General features: G+C 45.5%; 1 protein-coding gene across 20 annotated transcripts in view; it reads right to left on the bottom strand.

The window, feature by feature from the left end:
- Nucleotides 1-19,757, bottom strand: part of AFDN (afadin, adherens junction formation factor) — a 142,601-nt gene that overhangs the window by 54,521 nt on the left and 68,323 nt on the right. For 12 of the 20 annotated variants that reach the window (XM_045500286.1, XM_045500284.1, XM_045500283.1 and 9 more), the window contains 9 exons: nt 18,836-18,930; nt 17,755-18,017; nt 12,226-12,295; nt 8,280-8,395; nt 4,682-4,743; nt 4,352-4,557; nt 2,427-2,447; nt 1,558-1,703; nt 1,183-1,277 (listed from right to left, as the gene is read on the bottom strand). In XM_045500286.1, the coding sequence (XP_045356242.1) occupies nt 1,183-1,277; nt 1,558-1,703; nt 2,427-2,447; nt 4,352-4,557; nt 4,682-4,743; nt 8,280-8,395; nt 12,226-12,295; nt 17,755-18,017; nt 18,836-18,930 (1,074 nt within the window). The remainder of the gene's footprint in view (nt 1-1,182; nt 1,278-1,557; nt 1,704-2,426; nt 2,448-4,351; nt 4,558-4,681; nt 4,744-8,279; nt 8,396-12,225; nt 12,296-17,754; nt 18,018-18,835; nt 18,931-19,757) is intronic. The other 8 variants (XM_045500287.1, XM_045500294.1, XM_045500302.1 and 5 more) reach the window with 1 other exon arrangement.

The following is a 19,757-nucleotide window of genomic DNA, read 5'->3' as shown; positions in this document are numbered from 1 at the left end:
GAGAAACAGGAACCCTCTTGCAGTGTTGGTGGGAATGCAAACTGGTGCAGCCACTCTGGAAAACAGTGTGGACGTTCCTCAAAAAATTAAAAATAGACCTATCCTATGACCCAGCAGTAGCACTGCTAGGAATTTACCCAAGGGATACAGGAGTGCTGATGCATAGGGGCACTTGTACCCCAATGTTTATAGCAGCACTCTCAACAATAGCCAAATTATGGAAAGAGCCTAAATGCCCATCAACTGATGAATGGATAAAGAAATTGTGGTTTATATACACAATGGAGTACTACGTGGCAATGAGAAAGAATGAAATATGGTCCTTTGCAGCAACGTGGATGGAACTGGAGAGTGTTATGCTAAGTGAAATAAGCCATACAGAGACAGACAGATACCATATGTTTTCACTCTTATGTGGATCCTGAGAAACTTAACAGAAACCCATGGGGGAGGGGAAGGGGAAAAAAAAAAAAAAAAAGGTTAGAGTGGGAGAGAGCCAAAGCATAAGAGACTCTTAAAAACTGAGAACAAACTGAGGGTTGATGGGGGGGGGGGGGGGCGGGGGAGGGAGCGGATGGTGGGTGATGGGTATTGAGGAGGGCACCTTTTGGGATGAGCACTGGGTGTTGTATGGAAACCAATTTGACAATAAATTTCATGTACTGAAAAAAAAAAAAGAAAGAAAGAAAAAGCAAAACTCCATACTTCAGAGACCCCTGTGGCTTGGACCCATGTCAACTCTCTGGGGGAGGGTCTTGCTGAGCAATGGCAGGGTACCGGCTTGCCTCCGAAAATGTCCATGCAATCACTGAGCAGCAGCAGCTCTGAGATTATAGCAAATCACAACACACAGCTGGTGTCAGGTGTTGCCACACCCTGGCCTCTTTAGGTCTCAATACCAGCAAACATGGCTGCTCTCCGGGGTCCACTGGGACCTATGGGAAGAGGTCCTATGGCCTCTACCAGATGCACAGTGAGAGCTACCATCTTAAGTCAAACAGATGGTAGTTACAACTTCTTAAAGAATACCACATCAAATAGGTCATCTCATTTATTTTTAAGATACCTTCCTCTTGTGTAGATTAAGTATTAAAATAAAGTTAAACAAGAAGGAGGGAAGAAGGAAGGCAGAGGCAGGGAGAAGGAGGAATAGAGGAAGAAGGGAGAAAACAATATTCTAACCTATTTTTGGTCTTTGTAGACTGTTCTCTTCAGGGTCATCCAGAAAAGCCGGCATGTAGTTATTCAGTTCTGACTGAAGACAATGAACCAGATATCTGAAAATATGTGAACAATTTTAATAACCTCAGCAGGATGCACTGCCATTGTCAGACAGGGCATCACAGATGAAACAGTTTACACGTTCCATAACATTTTCCATTTAAAATATAGTTTTACTCTCAGGATTCTTGAAACATAGCTCAATAACTTCATTTTACTAAATCAACACATCTGGCATGTATTTATGCTTCTTGATCTTCATCTCCAGTTAGGGTAAATAAAAACCTTTAAAAAATCTCTACAGAATAGTGTAATCTCCAAGAACGTGTTCCTTACTTAAACGCCATTTGAACCAAGTGTGCTAAAACATCTTGGGCGTCCAATGTGATTCGACTAAGATCTCGGTCCTGCTTAATGAAGTTGAGAAGCTCAGATGCATTGGCCATCCAGAAAGCAAGTGCCCCTGCGATATTCTTCTGTTTCTGTAGATAGAACACATTCCTATAAGCAACCCCAAGACAAAAAAAAAAAAAAGAATGAAAATAAAAAGGAATGCTCTTGAAAAGCTGCTGAAGATAGACCAGTACCTTCCCATTTTCACCAAGGTATTTACCACAGATACCAGATATTTGCAAAAGAATTTGGATACATATATAGCAATGGAATTGCAACCTCTTCTTGGGATTCATGTATGGATACATGGATCCGATTAGCTACAATGCAAAAACAGAGATACCAAATCATACAACACCCAATTGGAGATCGTGCTTTATCTGGTAATCTGTGAAGTACACACGCATCTATCCATGGTTACCCACAGCCACCCTGATACTCGCAGTCGCTGGCCGAGATGCCGAGCAACTCAGTATCAAGTACTGATCTATCACATCATCTCCCGACCACATGTGCAGGCCAGGCAACTTCAGATGAGATCCAAAGAATAGGAACCAAGGATAAACGAGAAAGAGGAGAAACAGAACTTTTGTCATTTCATATCCACACTGAGTGCATTAAGCAGAAATTATGAAATGCTGATAAAGGTTGCACAGTCAGAAAAGGATTTAGTACTGCATGTTTCAGTTGCTGAATGAGTGTTATGAACCGCCCAGTCCGCTTGCTGGAGTGTTGTGTTTTGACATGGAAGCAGCGCGAGAAACTCAGCTAAGCCGACACAGCCAGGACCAGTTCCCAGCAGCGCATCCTACCTGATCAACCTGGTCTACTTCCTGGAGAGAAACAGACGAGGGGAAATCAAGCAGAACGAGAGAAAGAAACTTGTAAACAATCATGATAGTTTAAAAAAATCAAAACACTAATATGAAGGCACGACATGAAGGTACGACATTTAGTTATGTTATTCCCAAATTACACATTCATTCACGGTTCGGAAGCATCTCTGGAAGTACGTGACATAAATGATTAGTTTTATGTTCTTAGAGTGGCGCAGCAAGTGAGCGACCTCCAGTTTATACAGGGAAGGTGTTACGATATACACACGAACACACCGATCTACTTAAAAGATTTATAACACAAAGGACTTAAACGTCTTTTAACGATATTGTGTGTCTGACTAACTAAAGGTACACGAGAAGAGTGTCTATCCCCTGGATTAATAGGATGAAAGAGACAGAAAAGACCAACAGTAAAAAACAAAACAAACAAAAAAACTAAGAATTAAAAAATGTATAAAAAACATAACCATACTAAAATGGAACAAACTCGTTTCTGAAAGGTTTTTACGAATTAAAGCATTTACTATAGTTCTTTCCCAAAATTTTAGGAGTTCTCTAATCACAGATTAACCCTAAATCTGAAGTTTAAAAGGCCTGTTTTGATAATGATGATCTCACTGACTAGTTCAAATTCAACAAGACAAAGTCTATCAAAAGTAGTCTGATGACAGGAGTTTCCCCAATTTGAAACAGGCTTCAGAAATGCAAACATGACGGAAGATGATGGCTTTGAACCAAAAGGAAATCCATGTTTGTTTATAAATTACTAAGAGAGAAACACAAAATGGTATCCAAATAAAATGACAACACTTTTTATCTACTTCCTCACTTGGGTAAAAGAATCATAAGCCCATTACATTCATATGCTAACCACTCAAACCTAATAGAAACATTTCTTGAAAAGTTGTGGCCTTTGACAACAATTCTCAAGGAATTAACAGATTAGTTATCTCAAGCTATCCCCACAGGAGAAAAACAACCCAACTGTCTAATCACATTGCTTAATGATACATAATTAGAGTTTTATATTTTATAGCTGAATAATAGCACTCATCAGGGGTTTGGGAAAACTTTTTTAAAAATCTGTAAATTTACTTCTAAGGACTTTAAATCTTCAAATTGTGATCTGGCAAACTGCTATGCCAATTTGATCCACCACAGGTGAGGACGACTTAAAAAGAAACAAACCATTCTACAGAGAAAATACCCTTACTTCTTCAAACTTCCAAAACAGTCTTATGAAGGAATCTGAACAGGACTTTCATCATAACTGAGAAATGTCATGTCCATCACACCTACCCAAGTGCTATCGAAAAACCCAGAGAGTTCCCACCAGCATCATATGCTCATTATAAAAAGGGCAAATGCCTCTGTAGAGCCCTTACACAATTCTGGGCGGGGGAGGGTTATGAGGGAAGCAGCTGAATGGGCGGACAGGAATTGGGTTGGTTGACAGAGAAGTTCCGGAATCAGAAGGGGCGGCCGCACAACACTGAACGACCTAAATTCTACTGAATTAGTCGCTTTAAAACGGGTAGTTTTACCTTCCTGTGAAATTCATCTCAACAAAGTGTCTTTTAAGTCTAAGAAAACCCACAAGTGTCCGTGGTTTCTCACAACTATTGCACTTTTGAGGATTTTTACCATGCTTATAACGTTACCACGTAGTTTACTCTCCCTTATTCTAACACTTGTAGAAAAAAACAGACGTTTACGATCCTTTTCAACTTTTCAAGCTCTACAATTTTCAGTGCTACTTCTAATAGCTTTCATTTCAGAAAAGCCTCTCAAAGTCGAACACGTAAGCACACGGAGACATGGCAGAACTGGCTTCGCCGACACATGCGAACAAGAAGCACGCGCACTGAAGCAGCGGGGCCCGGCGTGCTGGCGCTTACCTGAATCACCCCCTCCATCATGCTCACCATCTTGTTGACTATGGCAATCACTTTGTGAGTACGCTCTGTAGGACTGACATCGGGTCTGTACTGGCTCGACAATACATACCGACATGCCATATATAATACATATGTAGGTGACAACTTAAAATGGACTGTAGAGCTATTAGTATAATTTATAATGGCAGATAAAAATGAATCTTCAGCTGTGAAAAGATTTCAAAAAAGAAGAAAAAGAAAAAAAAGAACAAAAAAAAAACCCATGAAAATCAGATGGAGAAAAATGGAACAAGAAATAATTCACTAACAATGGAATCTGAAATTACTCACAACTTTCCCTGAATTCAATGCTTGCAGGCAATATGAGTTCAGGCCCAAGAGCATCCTGAGTTCTGAAAAAAGAAAGAGGCCGCCTCTTAACATCAGATCACATGGCTACTGACAGTCAACCTATGTGTGTTTCTGCAACTATTTTCAAAATCTCTACACAGTTCGTACGCATAATAAAGAGCCCAATGACTTGTTTTCACATGGAAACCATTCAAATATGCAGATGAGCATACTGGGAGTGATCCTATCCCTACACCTCACGGAGGTAGGTTCCTTGCAGTATCTGCTTCCATCGAGAGAACAGACCCGACCATGATTCTCTATTATGCATGAAGACTGCGCACAGCGGGGCGACCAGGCTGCCGCGCACCTGCCACGGCAACGGCTCGAGTAACAATGCAAAGACGCTGCTGGGAGACGCAAAGGAAAACTGAACCACAGTGAGCTTGAAACTGAGCTCTTACAAAGGAGAACAAGTTGCTAAGAGCCAGACGCTGCCCTTCTCTTCTGATAAAGGTTACCCAAGACGATTCTTACAGACCCTTTCGGTCGCTCAGTATTAGCATTTCTCAAGTTCACAGTGAAGCACACCTTTAAAAAAAAAAAAAAAGGCCTCCTACTCACATTTTTTTTTTTAAGTCACATAAATTCCACTTTTCATCATCTAGCCTGACACTACAAACACAAGGAATTGCCAAGAAATAGAAACCAAGAGCAACTATAATTTGTAACCCTTGTAAGAATTAGCACTAATGTTTATGTGTTTCCAGGCATCCTGATCAAAGTAATTCAAAGGTTAGGTACATTTCTGTTTCTCTAAGAGTTCTTCAAATAGTGGGTCACTCTGTCCACACAGGTAGGATCAAAGGTTCACGGTCCTGTGAAAGTCTCCTTTCAGTATGAATATATGCATCTGGAGGTTATGTGTCCACCAGCACACGATGTAAAATATGATTGATTCTGTGTTGCATATTGGTCAAACAATGTCTGAAAGCCATTAATAAGCACAGAATTTCTACAATGTGTAAGACGAATAGTTACCAATCCAATTTAGATCTCCTCACTGCTGCAGTTACACTGTTCTCCACAGCGTTCAGTTTAGTTGTTCTTTCGTGCAGACACGGGATTCGAATCTCAAGCAATTTAATTATAAGTTAGTCTGCTACTAACTACATTTTGTGTAGAACACAGGTAAGTCCCGCTGCCCTAACAAGCTGGCAAGTTATCAGGTTCCTTAAGAGTTTAAACCTTTATCATTTTAGCTCAGCTTTAACAGAGATGATCCGGATAAATCTTCCAAAAATCTGTCTTCGACTAGGTGAAGGAAATTGACAGTAAAAGCAATGAACCGTGTTGTGTCTTTCCACAAACTTGACTGAAGAGTAAAGAGTGAGGCTATGAGGACTTAGACCGGGAGGGAGACAACTACTGAGGTAAATACGGATCAAACAACAGGGAGGTCAATATTCACATGAAGCGTCACATTTGCTGAAGCAGAGCATCAACATCGCCGTTGATATTTAAGAACCTGTGAGGAACTGAAAGGACATTTTTAGCAGCAACCGCTCACGCATTTACTCTGGACGTTAACAACTGCTTCAAAAATGAAGAGAAGAGGGAAAGAATGTGTGGTGGCTGCAGGTCTCCACGGCCACAGACGCAAGTGGCTCCTTCCCGCAGGCCCGTGCTCCCCTCCCGCCCCTGCGCACTGAGGCCTTGACCGGGAGAAAATCCAACGCCATTACCCCGAACTATCAGAATCACTAGAAGGAAAAACAAAATTCTTTTCAACAAATTACGTGCTTCAAAACTTCTTATCTAGTCTGTGATCTGGGATTTGGATTTAACTCGACAATGCAGGTATGAAAAAGCTCTTCAGACAGAATTTGTATGCTCAACTATGTTAACAAGTCTGTTAACTGCCACACATACAGACAGCTAAAACTGCAGAGATCTTTCAGTTCATTAGTTAAACAATAAACTGGGTGAACCTCACTTGTCTGTTTCATCCATTTGAGAAATCTGGTAAAGATAAGGAATATAAAATCTCACTGAAAAAGTAAACGTGTCAGTGGTAATTTAAAGAACTCCATTATTCAAAAAGATTTTTTTCCTTGACTAAAACTAGTGTTTTTAAACATATTTATTAAAGTAACTTCGGTTTTTATGAATATACCAATGAAGTGTTGCTTATGTCCACATCGTAGATGTGAAACACAAAGACTGAAAGTAGAAGAATCAGGTTTCCATCATGCTGTAACACCAACCAAATAATACGTATTTATAGGTCAAATAAAACCTTTAGTGAAATCTTTGCCGACAGGATAAGATAAATTCTAACATACAACTGGCCATCATCTGACTCCTCTGACACCGTATTAATATATAGTTTACAGTGCTAAAACATCTTATTCTAGAATATGCCACCAGAAACAAGCACACAGAAAGTAGACTTATTACTACATCTAAAAACATTCACAATCAACAAAATTCTCACAACCAAAAGCCCACAATAAAAACAAGGTAAAAACCTGAGATTTCCACAGGAACCTAGAAATCGCATTACTGTGATAAGTGGTATTAAAGTCTTATAACATACAGCGCCCTCTACTGGAAGGCAGAAGATTAAAGAACCAAATCAGCTGCCTGTCACCAAATTGGTAAGTGACCTTGGGCCAGACATGGGCCTCAGGTATTGGATCTGAAAGAGAAGAGTTAGAATGGCTTCATGAAAACTTTGAACAGATTTTTGGTGGGCGCCTCGGTCCCCTTGCTGACACCAGCATGCATGGTACGAGGACACAGGAGTGGTCTTCCAGCTGCCGTGTCCGTGTAGATGCCTCTGCAGAAGCGCTCTGCGGCTCAAGCTCACCAGCATTTGAACTCATCACTGGTTATCTGAGGCACTGATGTTACTTTTCAACATTCAAACAATTTTAGAAATCGCAAGAAAGTAGAATTCTAATTAAGGTAACGTGTACTTACAAATCCTAAGAAAAGGAAATAACAAAAGGCAGACGTTCTCTCTTCAAGAACAAGGACAGGAGACAATATTCACCCCTATCCGCCTCGGCAGGAAGACGTGGCACGTCAGAGCGGGAGACGCGGTAACGTGGCACTCATAATTCTTAACTCCACTTAAAATCGTTTTTGGCTTTTAACATGTGTATTTAAACATGTAAGGATTTCATCTACAAACAGGTGAAATGGCCAGTTGTAGAGTGTCTTAACATACAAATGATCAAATATTAAACTGTAAAAACTTCCCTTCTCCTTGTTTTTATAGAATAGCACATTTAAAATAGAAGCATTTTTAATTCAAAGTGCCTCCTGCTTCACCTGGGCACACGGCACCGTGGCACAGAAGCAAGGGACACACACAGCTGCTGACGATGCCTTTTCTTCCAGTTCAGCAACACGAACAGAAAATCCTCTTTACAACACCGCTAACGTTCTCAAAACGTCAGCTAAACCCTCAGCAGTCACTAGGCCATCCCCCAACCCTCCCCCCCCCGAGTCTGAGTCCCACTGGTCCCCAAACCACCCCCCCAACCCATCCGACTCCCACCCGTCTGACTGCACAGGAACCACGTCCTACCTGTTTTCTTGCCGGCGGTAGTCCTGCTGCTCCAGTCTCAGCATCGGCTTCACTGTCCCGCGCTCGGCCGTGCTGGGGGCAGGCAGTGCCCTGTCGCTGTCCAGCCTGGTGGCGCTCTAAGCCGAGAGAAAACACGGAGCGTTTAGAGACAGCGTGCAAGCCAGCCACGCTCACACAGACTGCTGCAGGGGAATAGCTGATGCCAGGCTGCCCGGCAGGGGGAGGCGAGACAGAGATGCCGGAGAAGAGCAGAGAGCAGAAAAGGGCACGGCCGTGCTGAGGACGTCAGGTGCACAGACACACGCCCAAGAACACGGTCACTGAAAGAACAAACCACACAGCTGCTTTCCTGTTCAAAGAGCTAAAGGCGGGCTCTAACACACAGGCGTGCAGAGGTGGTGCGTGTAAACGGGGCTCTTCAAAACGGGCAGGGACTGGAGCTACTCCTCCCAAACACTCTCTCAAATCAGAACAGAGCTGAGTGTGTGTCCACTCTGAAAAGTTAGGGTCCTTCTTTTAAATGTAAGGAAAGGATTTAAAAATCTGCTCATGACAGCTCAACACCCAATGAAGAACTTAGGACAGAGGCTGGTTTGGTTCTTGCCCTTCATCAGGAGAGAAAGAACACAATACAGGGGCCCGATACAGTACACTTCAGTCCTTCCAAGGAGGGCACATCCCTAACCACCCTGTCTGTGGCAGAGGGAAAAGCTACCCGGGTTATTAACCAAACAACAGGAACAGGATCATTCTACTTATACAAAGAAATCCACCGTAGCAAAAATGTTATGTGAGATTTCTCACTACATCTGTTTATTGTAGAAATTGAGCTTGACAACAGAAGCCATTCTTATCAACTAGAGAGTAACTTTGCGCTGTATCTTTACAGTTTTTCATATTTTCCATAAAGGAGGTTATACAACCCCCTTCATAAAAAATACTCCTCTTCATGTGTTGTAAACATCGGATGGTATTTTTATGTCACAGAACTGTAACGGCTGTGTAACAGCTGTCTGTTTACCAAAGTTCACTGAACTAATCCTTTGTTAGGCTGTTTAAAATGTTCACCAGTCCAGGGTGTCCTGGCAATCACGTTTGTAAATACATGTATTCATACACAATAAATACTTTCATAAAATACACTTATAAAAATAAAATTCCTTGGCCAGGATGGCAGCACAGACTACAAAAAACTGTTATAAATGGATAAGGAGGCAATGGGTAAGTAAATTATGGTACATTTATAAGCTAACATATTATAAAACAATTTTAAGCTTGTTTTCAAATAAAAGGCTTACAAGATAATAGCCAAAGGAAGCAGGACAGAAAGGTGCGGATGTGTGCAGATACTTATTTTTTTTTCATTTTATTTTTAATGTTTATTTTTGGGAAAGAGAGTGCGAGCGGGGCAGAGGCAGAGAGAGAGAGGGAGACATGGAATCCGAAGCAGGCTCCAGGCTCTGAGCAGTCAGACAGAGCCCAACACGGGGCTCGAACCCACGAACCGTAAGATCATGACCCGAGCCAAAGTCGCACACTTAACTGACTGAGCCACCCAGGCACCCCTCATTATTTTTAAATGTATAAATGAATACATCTACAACAGAAAGAGATCAGAAGACGATCCATGAAAATGTTATCAACAGTCAACTATTAACTGCAGATGAAGGATTTTCATTTTTTTCCTCATTTTGCTGAGTTTTCTGTTTCGAGCATGCATTTTTATAAGAAACTAAACTTTTTATGAAGACAGCTGCATCTGGTTCCAAGAGTACCTGCTCACGTACTTCTCAGAGGGGTCTCTGCTGCAGCTCCAGTGCCCCAGGCACCTTCTCACCACGAGGAGAACAGCAGTGAACATACCGAGTGGGACCCTTACCTCCACCAAGTCAACAAACAAGGCAAGCATCAGCTGGCACAGAGAATTTAAAATAAGGCGCTGTAACTAAGAACTATGAACCAAGCACGAACTATGCTTGGACGCTCAAGAAGGTTTCAAGGAGGAATGAGCAGAAAGGAGCCGGCTGCACGAAAACCAGCAGGAAGGACAGTCGAGGAAGAACAAACTGGCCCCAGTGCCCGGATGGGAAGGAGGTGCGTGTTCTGTGCACAGGCCAGGTCGAGAGGGGAGGTGGCCGGGGCCGAAGGAGCTGTGTGAGCCAGAGGGAAGTGTGTGACATTTGGGATGAGAAGCCACTGGGGGCTTGGAAAGCCGGGCGGTAACGGGCTCTAAGTCGTATGTTCAGAACACGAGCCTGGCCGTGGGGAGAAGAGTGACAAGCCAGGGCAGCAGCAGAAAGGCCAACTCAGAGGCCATGCAGCATTTCTGCCGTGTAACAACTGCAGCCAGTGTCACACCACAGAAGCAGTGACGGGGAGAGGCAGGTACCTGCGGACTACTTCGGTCCAACGCAAACGGAACACGCCGACACTGAAGGCTGAGAAGGAAGCAAGGACAAGAAGTGACGGGCTTCTGCTGGAACGATACCACGGATAAGGGTACCACTTACTGACGGGGAAGGACGAGGAGGCTTAAGAGAGCCCAGCCCTGCTCTAGCTGTGGTGCGTGCGAAACACGTGTCAGACATCACCATGGCCACGTCAAGCAAGCTTCTGGGGTCTGGAGAGGTCGGGGCCAAGGATACAGTCAAGGGTAATGAACATATCCGTGTATTTTAACTACCAACTGCCTAAGATCACCAAGGGAACAAGTACAGACAGGAGAGAAGGGGCCTTGGGTCTGAAACCGAGTTTTGAGGCCAAGTGGAGGGGACGGGGAAGGAGGAGGCAGGGGCAGATGAGCCAGAGGAGGACTGAGCACCGATGGGGGAGAAACCAGGAGAACGACACCCTGGGGGCCGAAGTCAGGCAGCGCCCCCAGTATGCAGTAGGGGCCCAGTTCAGACAGAGGAGACACAGGCCACAGACTCGGCCCTGCGGAAGCCATCAGAGACCGGGACACACACAGTCCCTCCGACAGCAGGAGCCAATGGGAGCCGAGGGGAGAAGACGGAGTAACAGGGAGCGGACCGCAGATTATTTCCTCAAGAAATCGTGCTGGGAAGAGAAGCAGAAAGCTGGGCAAGGGCTGGAGCGCACGGTACGGTTGTTAGAACAGGAGACAGAGCAGCGTGTCCGCATGGCGGCTGCTGTGCCGTGGCCTCAACGAACCACAGCCTCGGCGGCCCCTTCTGGAAGGCGAAGGAAGTGGGTGCTGTGTGCCACCCCAGGCCCAAGCCTAAGCAGGCCAGTCGATTCCACGATTCTTGTGAGACACCCAAACATCTGGCCACCCCTGTGGAGAGACGAGCAAGCTGTCCCAGGGAGAAAACAGGAGAACATGTGGAGAGGGGGGCCTGGCCACCTGCGTCCTGGCACAGCCGGGCCACCTCATCGCCCACTAGCAGCCGAATGCAGCAACTCGAGTAACCCCCAGCAAGACCGGCCAATGAACAGCCCGGGTGAGTCCAAACCACACGGTACAGCTGTGCGCAAGTGAAACGGGTGCTGCGCGTCCTTGGTCAATTAGGTTGGGGTGGTTTGTTACTGAGCGATATAGATAACCAGAACGAGGACACAAATCCCCCCCATCACGCGGAGATACAGGACAACTGTGGGGGCAAGGTCCCCGAGAAGGTAAGCTGGCAGGTAGAGGAGAGGGGAAGTCCACGGTCTCCAGCAGTCACCTGACGGAGAAGGGCTGGTTCTACAGGGGATAAGCCTGGGCCCCCCTGCTCGGAGGACACAGCCCAGCTCGCCACCCGCGGCCTCTGGTGTGGCGCCAGGAGACAGCGCAGATCAGGACAGTAAGCCATGGTCAGAAGCCACAGTGAAGTCGGCTTTCGCAAGAGCTCCAGGAGCATACTCCCAACACTTTGGCCACGGGGTCCAGAATGTTCCAGAATGCTACACAAACTCCCTGCTACAGGCAACGTAAAGTACCCACCTTGCTCGCTGGCAGCGCTGCCCCGCTGTGAACATCTCCCCCCAAATCGAAAGTTGTCTCCTGAACAATTCTGCCAGGGTAAAAAAAGAAAGACACTGAATTAACAATTCTCAAATGAAAAGGCATCGTTTTTCTTAACACAAAAGGAACGGCTAAATATCCCAACTCAAAGATCAAGACGCCACTTTATTTTCAGCATATAAAGTCATAGAATGAAAACGCTGTTAAAACTTTATGAACTTTTCTTACTGCTCTATACTGAATACTCTCAGGATGCTTTTAAAACTATATTTTAATATCAATAAATTGGAAAGAACCGTCCAAGAAACAAGCAAGCCGCTTCATCACATAATGGCACATAAATGAAGTGCCCGGTCTGTGGCGCCACGAGCCCGTCTGTCAACACAGGGAAAGCGACACTGACCTCAGGAGAATACGGCACAGGCACTAAACTGCCTTCCTCTGAAAGCCAATCTGATGAGAGCTGAAAAGCTCACGGATACCACCACTTGGGCCACGATACAGAAATGGGGAGGCACCTGGGTGGTTCAGTCGGTCAGGTGTCCAACTCTTGATTGTGGCTCAGGTCACGGTTCACGGTACTGAGAGCCCCACTGCAGGCTCCGTGCCGGCAGCGTGAAGCCTCTCTCTCTGCCCCTCCCCTCCTCATGTGCTCAAGCTCTCTCTCTCAAAATAAATACACGTTTAAAAAAAAATTTTTAAGTCCTACTCAATAATGAGGGTAAATACAATCCATTAATCCCAGCCCAAGAGAGAGGCCCAATAAAAGGAAAACAAAGAGCCCTAAAAATACCTGGAAACCGACAAGATGGGTTAGTGCCTACGTTTCCGAGACTTCTGCACAAGACAGTCAAAGAGAATGATAACCTCTTTTGTTCCAGTATTTGAAAGACAAGGGTCTAGTTTCACAGCACTGTGGTAACTTTAAACTCATGTTTAAGCCCAATCTATAGAATGAAACCGCAAAGAGATGAGGAAACTCAAAACAATTCTTCAAATTAGAAAATCTGATACAAATTCCTCCTCTACCTCATCACTAAGAAAATCAAATCATCTGGAGGGGCACCTGGGTGGCTCAGTGGGTTGAGCACCCGACTTCCACTCGGGTCATGATCTCACGGTTCGTGGGTTCGAGCCCCCATCGGGCTGGGCTCTGTGCTGACAGCCCAGAGCCTGGAGCCTGCCTCAGATTCTGTGTCTACCTCTCTCTCTGCTCCTGACCTAGTCATACTCTGTCTCTGTCTCTCTCAAAAATAAACAAACGTTAAAAAAAGAAAGAAAGAAAGAAAGAAAGAAAGAAAGAAAAGAAAATCGTCTTGAAATGCAAAATAAAGGGGTGCCTGTGGGGCTCAAGTCGGTTGAGCATCCGACTCTTGGTTTTGGCTCAGGTAATGATCTCCACCTTCATGAGTTCAAGCCCCAGGTCGGGCTCTATGCTGACAGCGTGGAGCCTGCTTGGGATTTTCTCTCTCTCTGCCCCTCCCCCACTAGTGTGGACACACACACTCGAAAAACAAACATTAAAAAAACTACAAAATATCATCACTTTGAAATAGGAACTTGAGAAAGTAAAAGCATTTACTAAAAGTTACATCTTCTCATCTATCCTGTGTCACTAAGATATTTACAAAACATAGAAACTGTTCTCCTGGTTTCTGATGGTTTGAATGGGAAATTCAGTTTAGCTATTCTGTCTCTGGTAATGCAAAAAAGAAGTATGATAGTTCACCTCCCTCTGTCATCTCTCAAAGCTACATATACACCTTACCCACCCCTAACTCCCTCTTATCGACACACAGAAATCTAGCCAAAGCCTTCTTGACTCCACCTGTAATTATTCTAGAATATCAAATTCATTTAACACCATGCAAAGCTCATTATTTTTTCACCAAAGCTGACAAAACTAAAATTTAACATGGACTCAGCTGTATTACATTCTGGATACACTAAACGATTCCAAAGTGACTTTATTCGTGACTTTGATGACATTATCTCAGTATGACCTGTGAGGGCAAGAACCAGGTCTTGATCACGTCAGCACTCAGAGCACCATGACACATGACACTGGTGCTCAATGAATACAGACTAGATAAATACATAAGTGAATAGATGAATGAATAAAATTCCCACGCTGACCATCAACATCAAATTGTGCTACCCTAGGGGCACAGTCGGTTAAGCGTCCAGCTTCGGCTCAGGTCATGATCTCGCGGTCCGTGAGTTCAAGCCCCGCGTCGGGCTCTGTGCTGACAGCTCGGAGCCTGGAGCTGCTTCGGATTCTGTGTCTCCCTCTCTCTGTCCCCTCCCCTGCTCACACACAGTCTGTCTCTCTCTCAAAAACAAACATTAAAACAAGAAAAAAAACCACAGGGAGATGTCATCTCACCCAGTTAGAATGGCTATTACTGAAAACATTAACAAGTGTCACAGGAGGGAAATACCAGGTGTTGGCGAGAATGTGGAGAAGAGGAACCAGTGCGCAGTGCTGGTGGGAACGTAAATTTGTGCAGCATTGCGGGAAACAGTACGGAGTTCCTCAAAAATGAAAACCACAAGCACCATACGATGCAGCAATTCCACTGCTGGGCATTTGCCTGAAGAAAATGGAAACGTGGACTCGAAAAGGCAGATCTGCACCCTAGGCTCACTGCACAGAATTTACAGCAGCTGAGATATAAAAGCAACCTAAGGATCCCTTGACAGATAAATGAATAAAGTCGCGGTGTGTGTACATGTACGTACACACACACACACACACACACACACACACACACACACACACAGGAGTATTACTCAGCCAGAAGAAAGCAGCTTGCCATTTGCCACAACAGGGATGGACCCTAAGAGCACTGAACTAAGTAAAATAAGCCAGGCGGAGAAACACAAGTACCGTGTATCTCACTTATACGTGGAATGTAAAAAGATGAAAACAAAAACAAAAGCTCACAGACACAGAACAGACTGGCAGTTGCCGAAGGCAGAGGCTGGGAGGTGGGTGAAGTGGGTAAAAGGTGGAAACTTCCGGTTATAAAATAAATAGAAGTCCTGGGGACGTGACGTACGGCACGGAAACTATAGTTACTACTGTAGTGCAGGTCTGCAAGTTGCTAAGAGAGTTAATCTTAAAAGTTCTCATCACGGGGCGCCTGGGTGGCGCAGTCGGTTAAGCGTCCGACTTCAGCCAGGTCACGATCTCGCGGTCCGTGAGTTCGAGCCCCGCGTCGGGCTCTGGGCTGATGGCTCAGAGCCTGGAGCCTGCTTCCAATTCTGTCTCTCTCTCTCTCTCTCTCTGCCCCTCCCCCGTTCATGCTGTGTCTCTCTCTGTCCCAAAAATAAAAAATAAACGTTGAAAAAAAAAAAAAAAAAAAGAATCTCTTATAAAAAAAAAAAAAAAAAAGATCTCATCACAAGTGCAAATAACTGTGCGCGGGTCTGGTGACGGACACTTCCTAGGCTGTGTGCCCACTTACACCGCATCAGAATGCTGTGCACCTGAAACTAATATATGTCGACTACACCTTGGTTAACACACACACATACACACGTCTGTGAAACATTAAATACTTGGGTTATCGATCTAGAAATGTGTCTAACAGTTGGACAACAGAACAAAATTATGTTTTTACAAAGAAATGACACTCCTTTCTCATCTGTGGATGTACACGTAAGCGCTGGTATATTCAACCAGTGAGCAGTCTCACCAGGTTGATAGGAAAAAGATGTAATGATAATTAACATAAAATTTCACAGCACATTCCTGTCTAGGAGACCTAAGCCACGTCCTTGACACGACCTCTGCTTCTGGCCAGAGACACAAGGAGACGACCGTCGGCCCCCAAAGCAGGGACCATTACGGCAGAACAGCCGGGAGTGATCCCTCCACGGAAAACATCCCAAGGCAAGACGTCGCGGCGGTGGTGCGCCCACGCTCAGCAGCAGATGCAGACCGTTACCACCGCCACCAGCAGACACGGGACCCGCGACTCAGGGACAAAGCACAGCTGGGAGTAACCGCAGGAACTGCTGAAAATCAACATGGAACACACCAGAAGAAACCGCATCGTACGATCATGTCTTTGGAATGAGTGTGGCAAGAAAACCCTCAGGCAGGCAGAGCGGTCTCTGGTGCTGAAAGCAAGCAGAGCTGAAGAAAAGCTGAGGACTAAAATGGAAAATATTAAAAATAATGAAAAATGAAAGGAAATGAAACAAAACCATCTGAACATGACTATGTGCTGAAAGAAAAGAGGCTACGTATAGGTCATGACACAGACGGGAAAGGAGGATGTGCCTGATAAATAAACAGGACCTTAAAAAAAGAAGAGAAAAGCTCCTCCCAGATGCGAAACAGAAGGGTGAGGTTGGACACACGTTCAGCTTAAAGTTGGAACAGCATCAGACAGAAATGGACTTTGAGTGGGAAGGCCCTTGTTGGTTTTCCTTAGGAGCTGAGATCGAGGGATGGGTCCTGTGTCGCAACTGGGAGCTCAAAGTGAGAGGCGACCAGCCCGTGACACGTCCCACATCCAATCTGCCCACATGAACATGTGTGAGGATCCCCAAAGTGTCAGCGTGCAGAGAGACGTCACGTCTTTACTTGTACCAGCTGCCTCTGATCGCTTCCTTGGCCAGGACTCCACAAGGGCCCAGGACGAACTGATAACCCACCAGGCACCATCGCAGTAGGCTTTATAAAGCCGAGAAACTGGCAAGAGACAATTCCAAGCAGCTACAAGTTCGCACCTGGCCCACAACGTGAGCTCTGAGCGGCGGGCTGAGCAAAGGCAGGCCCCAGAAGGAAACAATGGGCCGGGCAGCACAGAGAGCGGCCCCGCGTGGTTCCTGGCCCCACATCCTGTTCCCGGCACGCTCCTGGAGCAGGGCTCCTGCGGCAGGCTCTCTGGTGGCCATCAATGGCACGAGCCGTTGGGCTCGAAGGGCCACGTGGCTATTTTCCCCAGACCCGTGCCCTAGCAACCTGCGGAACGGATAACAGAGTAGCCAGACAGCGAGCGCCTGCTTTATAAAAAACGATCAGTGTCCTAATGAAGTCCTACTCCCTCCCCACTCAGGAACTTCTACTAGATGGCCAGTAAGGACTTTTGTTTTCTGGTGACAGGCCCACGTGGCAAGGCCTCAGAAAGGCACCAGGTGTTGCTGAGACACTTCTAATGCCGCACGTGTTTCACTAACTCGGGCAGAAAAACACCTCCACAAAAGTCGTGGCTCCACGGGACCATCACGGAGAACACCACCAGTTCTTCCTGAGAGTAAAGTATCGGCCAAAAAGACAAACTCTGAAAATAATTTAAAAACCAGCCCCAACTCCCAATGTTCAGATAAAGTCAAGACCTCTTTCTTCCTCCTCCAAAACCAGCCCAAATCAACAAGAACAAACCCCACTTGGAATGTTTAAAAATAAAACCACCTGTAATAACGCACGCCTAATTCTGATCACTTCTCACATAATCAGACACCCTAAAACTCTCACAGCTGACATAGAATTACCCAGGCTTCTGTCTGGGGCCCTTGGCCGTCAGGCCTCCATCCACGGGTCTCTTGGCCACCGCGTGGTCCTGGCTGGGGTCCACAAACTTGAACACGTGTGACGCCCCAAACTGCACTTTCATCCCGCTCTGCAGCATGGTTGTCTCGGAGATGCGCTGTCCTTCCACGTACGTCTCGGCGTCCATGCTTCTCGGAGTCACGGTGACAACTCCATCCATGTTTGTGAGGTCACAGTGATGGGGCTGAATTCCTGATCCAAACAGCTAAGATAAAATCAAAGAAACTTCCGTCACAAAGGACACAGTACTTAAAAACAGAACTTTTGGTACTTTTCAGTGGATTTCCTCCCAACAGTACAAAAGTAAACACTGTCAAAATAGTGTCAAACTGAACACATTAATTTTAGCATCCAGTAACCTGACTGAAGACATACGGAGTTGAAAAGCACACGGCCACCTGAAACATTTATCAGATAATAATCTGTACAGGTCATTAGGATCACACACTCTTTACCTGTCTTACCGCTATGCTGAAGGAGGGATGTTAGAACAGGAAAGGACACTAATGACCTGACCCATCATGTGCAGTCGCCAAAGGGCAGCACAGGAGAAAGGGCGGTCTGCCAGAGTTCAGCTGAGTTCTATCAGGTAATGAACCCGAACTTCCTCTTTAAAGGACACTTCATGCTGTTTTCATTAAGTACCTGAGAACCACATCCTGCTAACATTTTAACTACCGTTCAGGAAGACCCCACTGCTACGGGCATCAGTCCCAGCAACAGGACTCTCACACAGGCCACCTCCTCTAATCCTGACAAAGACCCATGAAGTCATCACCACCTTCTGGAGAAAAGCAGTCTCAGAGGAACACGATGACCACATCAAGTTTCGAGAGGTGGAGAGGGAACCTAATTTCACAGCCTGCTCTGTTCACACTGGAGCATTTCTTTATGTTAAAAGATGAAGTCTTTCCTTTCTGTCCACTCCTTCATCCGCTGCCGTGGGGCAGGCCCTGCGCTACGTGCCCTTGCCCACCCAAGTGTGAGCTACGGAGGGAGCTAGACCTGTGGCCACCCGCGCACCTGGATGGAGTTCTCCTCGAACTTCTCTGTCCCGACCTCAGTAACGCTCAACTGAAGGCGGTAAAGCTTGGGCTTGTCCCTGGAGTCAGAACCATCTGCAAAAGGAAAAAGTACAGAACTTCATTTGTAAAGTGTAATGTTCTTGTCATGTCATTTGAAACAGGCCAACAAAGCAAACAAAAGCTTGTCTTCGAATGAACGACAGCTCTCAATTCTCAGGATTTCTTATCAAAAACTCCCCAAATTTATGCCATGCAATTTAAGTGGATATACAGAAACTTCCCATTAAGACACAAACACATCAGCTGTTTCATGTGACTCAAGGTGCCAACATCATCATCTATAACCATCATCTTCTTACCACATGAAAAGAAATCTCTCTGCCATACGGCCCTGGATTTTTGTTAACGATTCTGAAGAGCAACTCTATTAGGTAAAGGTGACCAACACATACGGACTTCCCTTCAGACCAGATCCTCCTCCCAGCAAACCTGCCATGCAGACCGCACACGGCAGGCACCAGGTGCACGGACAGGGTAGAGCAGGGTCACCGGTGGAGGTTTTAAACATACCACCTCATGGCTCATCCAGACCTTTTGGACCAAGATCTCGGGAGGAGGCCCACGCACACGTCTTCCGAAGAATCTCCCTAGGTGATTCCAATGCCCATTTCTGACATTAAGTTCCAGTAAGAACTACCATCAAATGTGCTTAGCTCCACGGGAACTTGGGGATGGGGGTGGGTGGCTAATCATTTTATACCTCGGTGAACTGTAGGTCTTTTTAATTTCCCTGTGCAGGAATCTCTGTGGTGGGCTGGGGACAGGGATGATGTGGGGGAGGAGAAGGGAGAAGAGCAAGACAGCTGTTCACTTGTACCCAGATGTTTACTCACTTCTCACCTACTGTACTCAACGCAGGA

Source organism: Leopardus geoffroyi, chromosome B2 (assembly GCF_018350155.1).
Source record: "Leopardus geoffroyi isolate Oge1 chromosome B2, O.geoffroyi_Oge1_pat1.0, whole genome shotgun sequence".
NCBI classification, from domain to species: Eukaryota; Metazoa; Chordata; class Mammalia; order Carnivora; family Felidae; genus Leopardus; species Leopardus geoffroyi.
The sequence above is the reverse complement of the archived record's forward strand: the minus strand, read 5'-3'. Positions and strand labels throughout refer to the sequence as shown.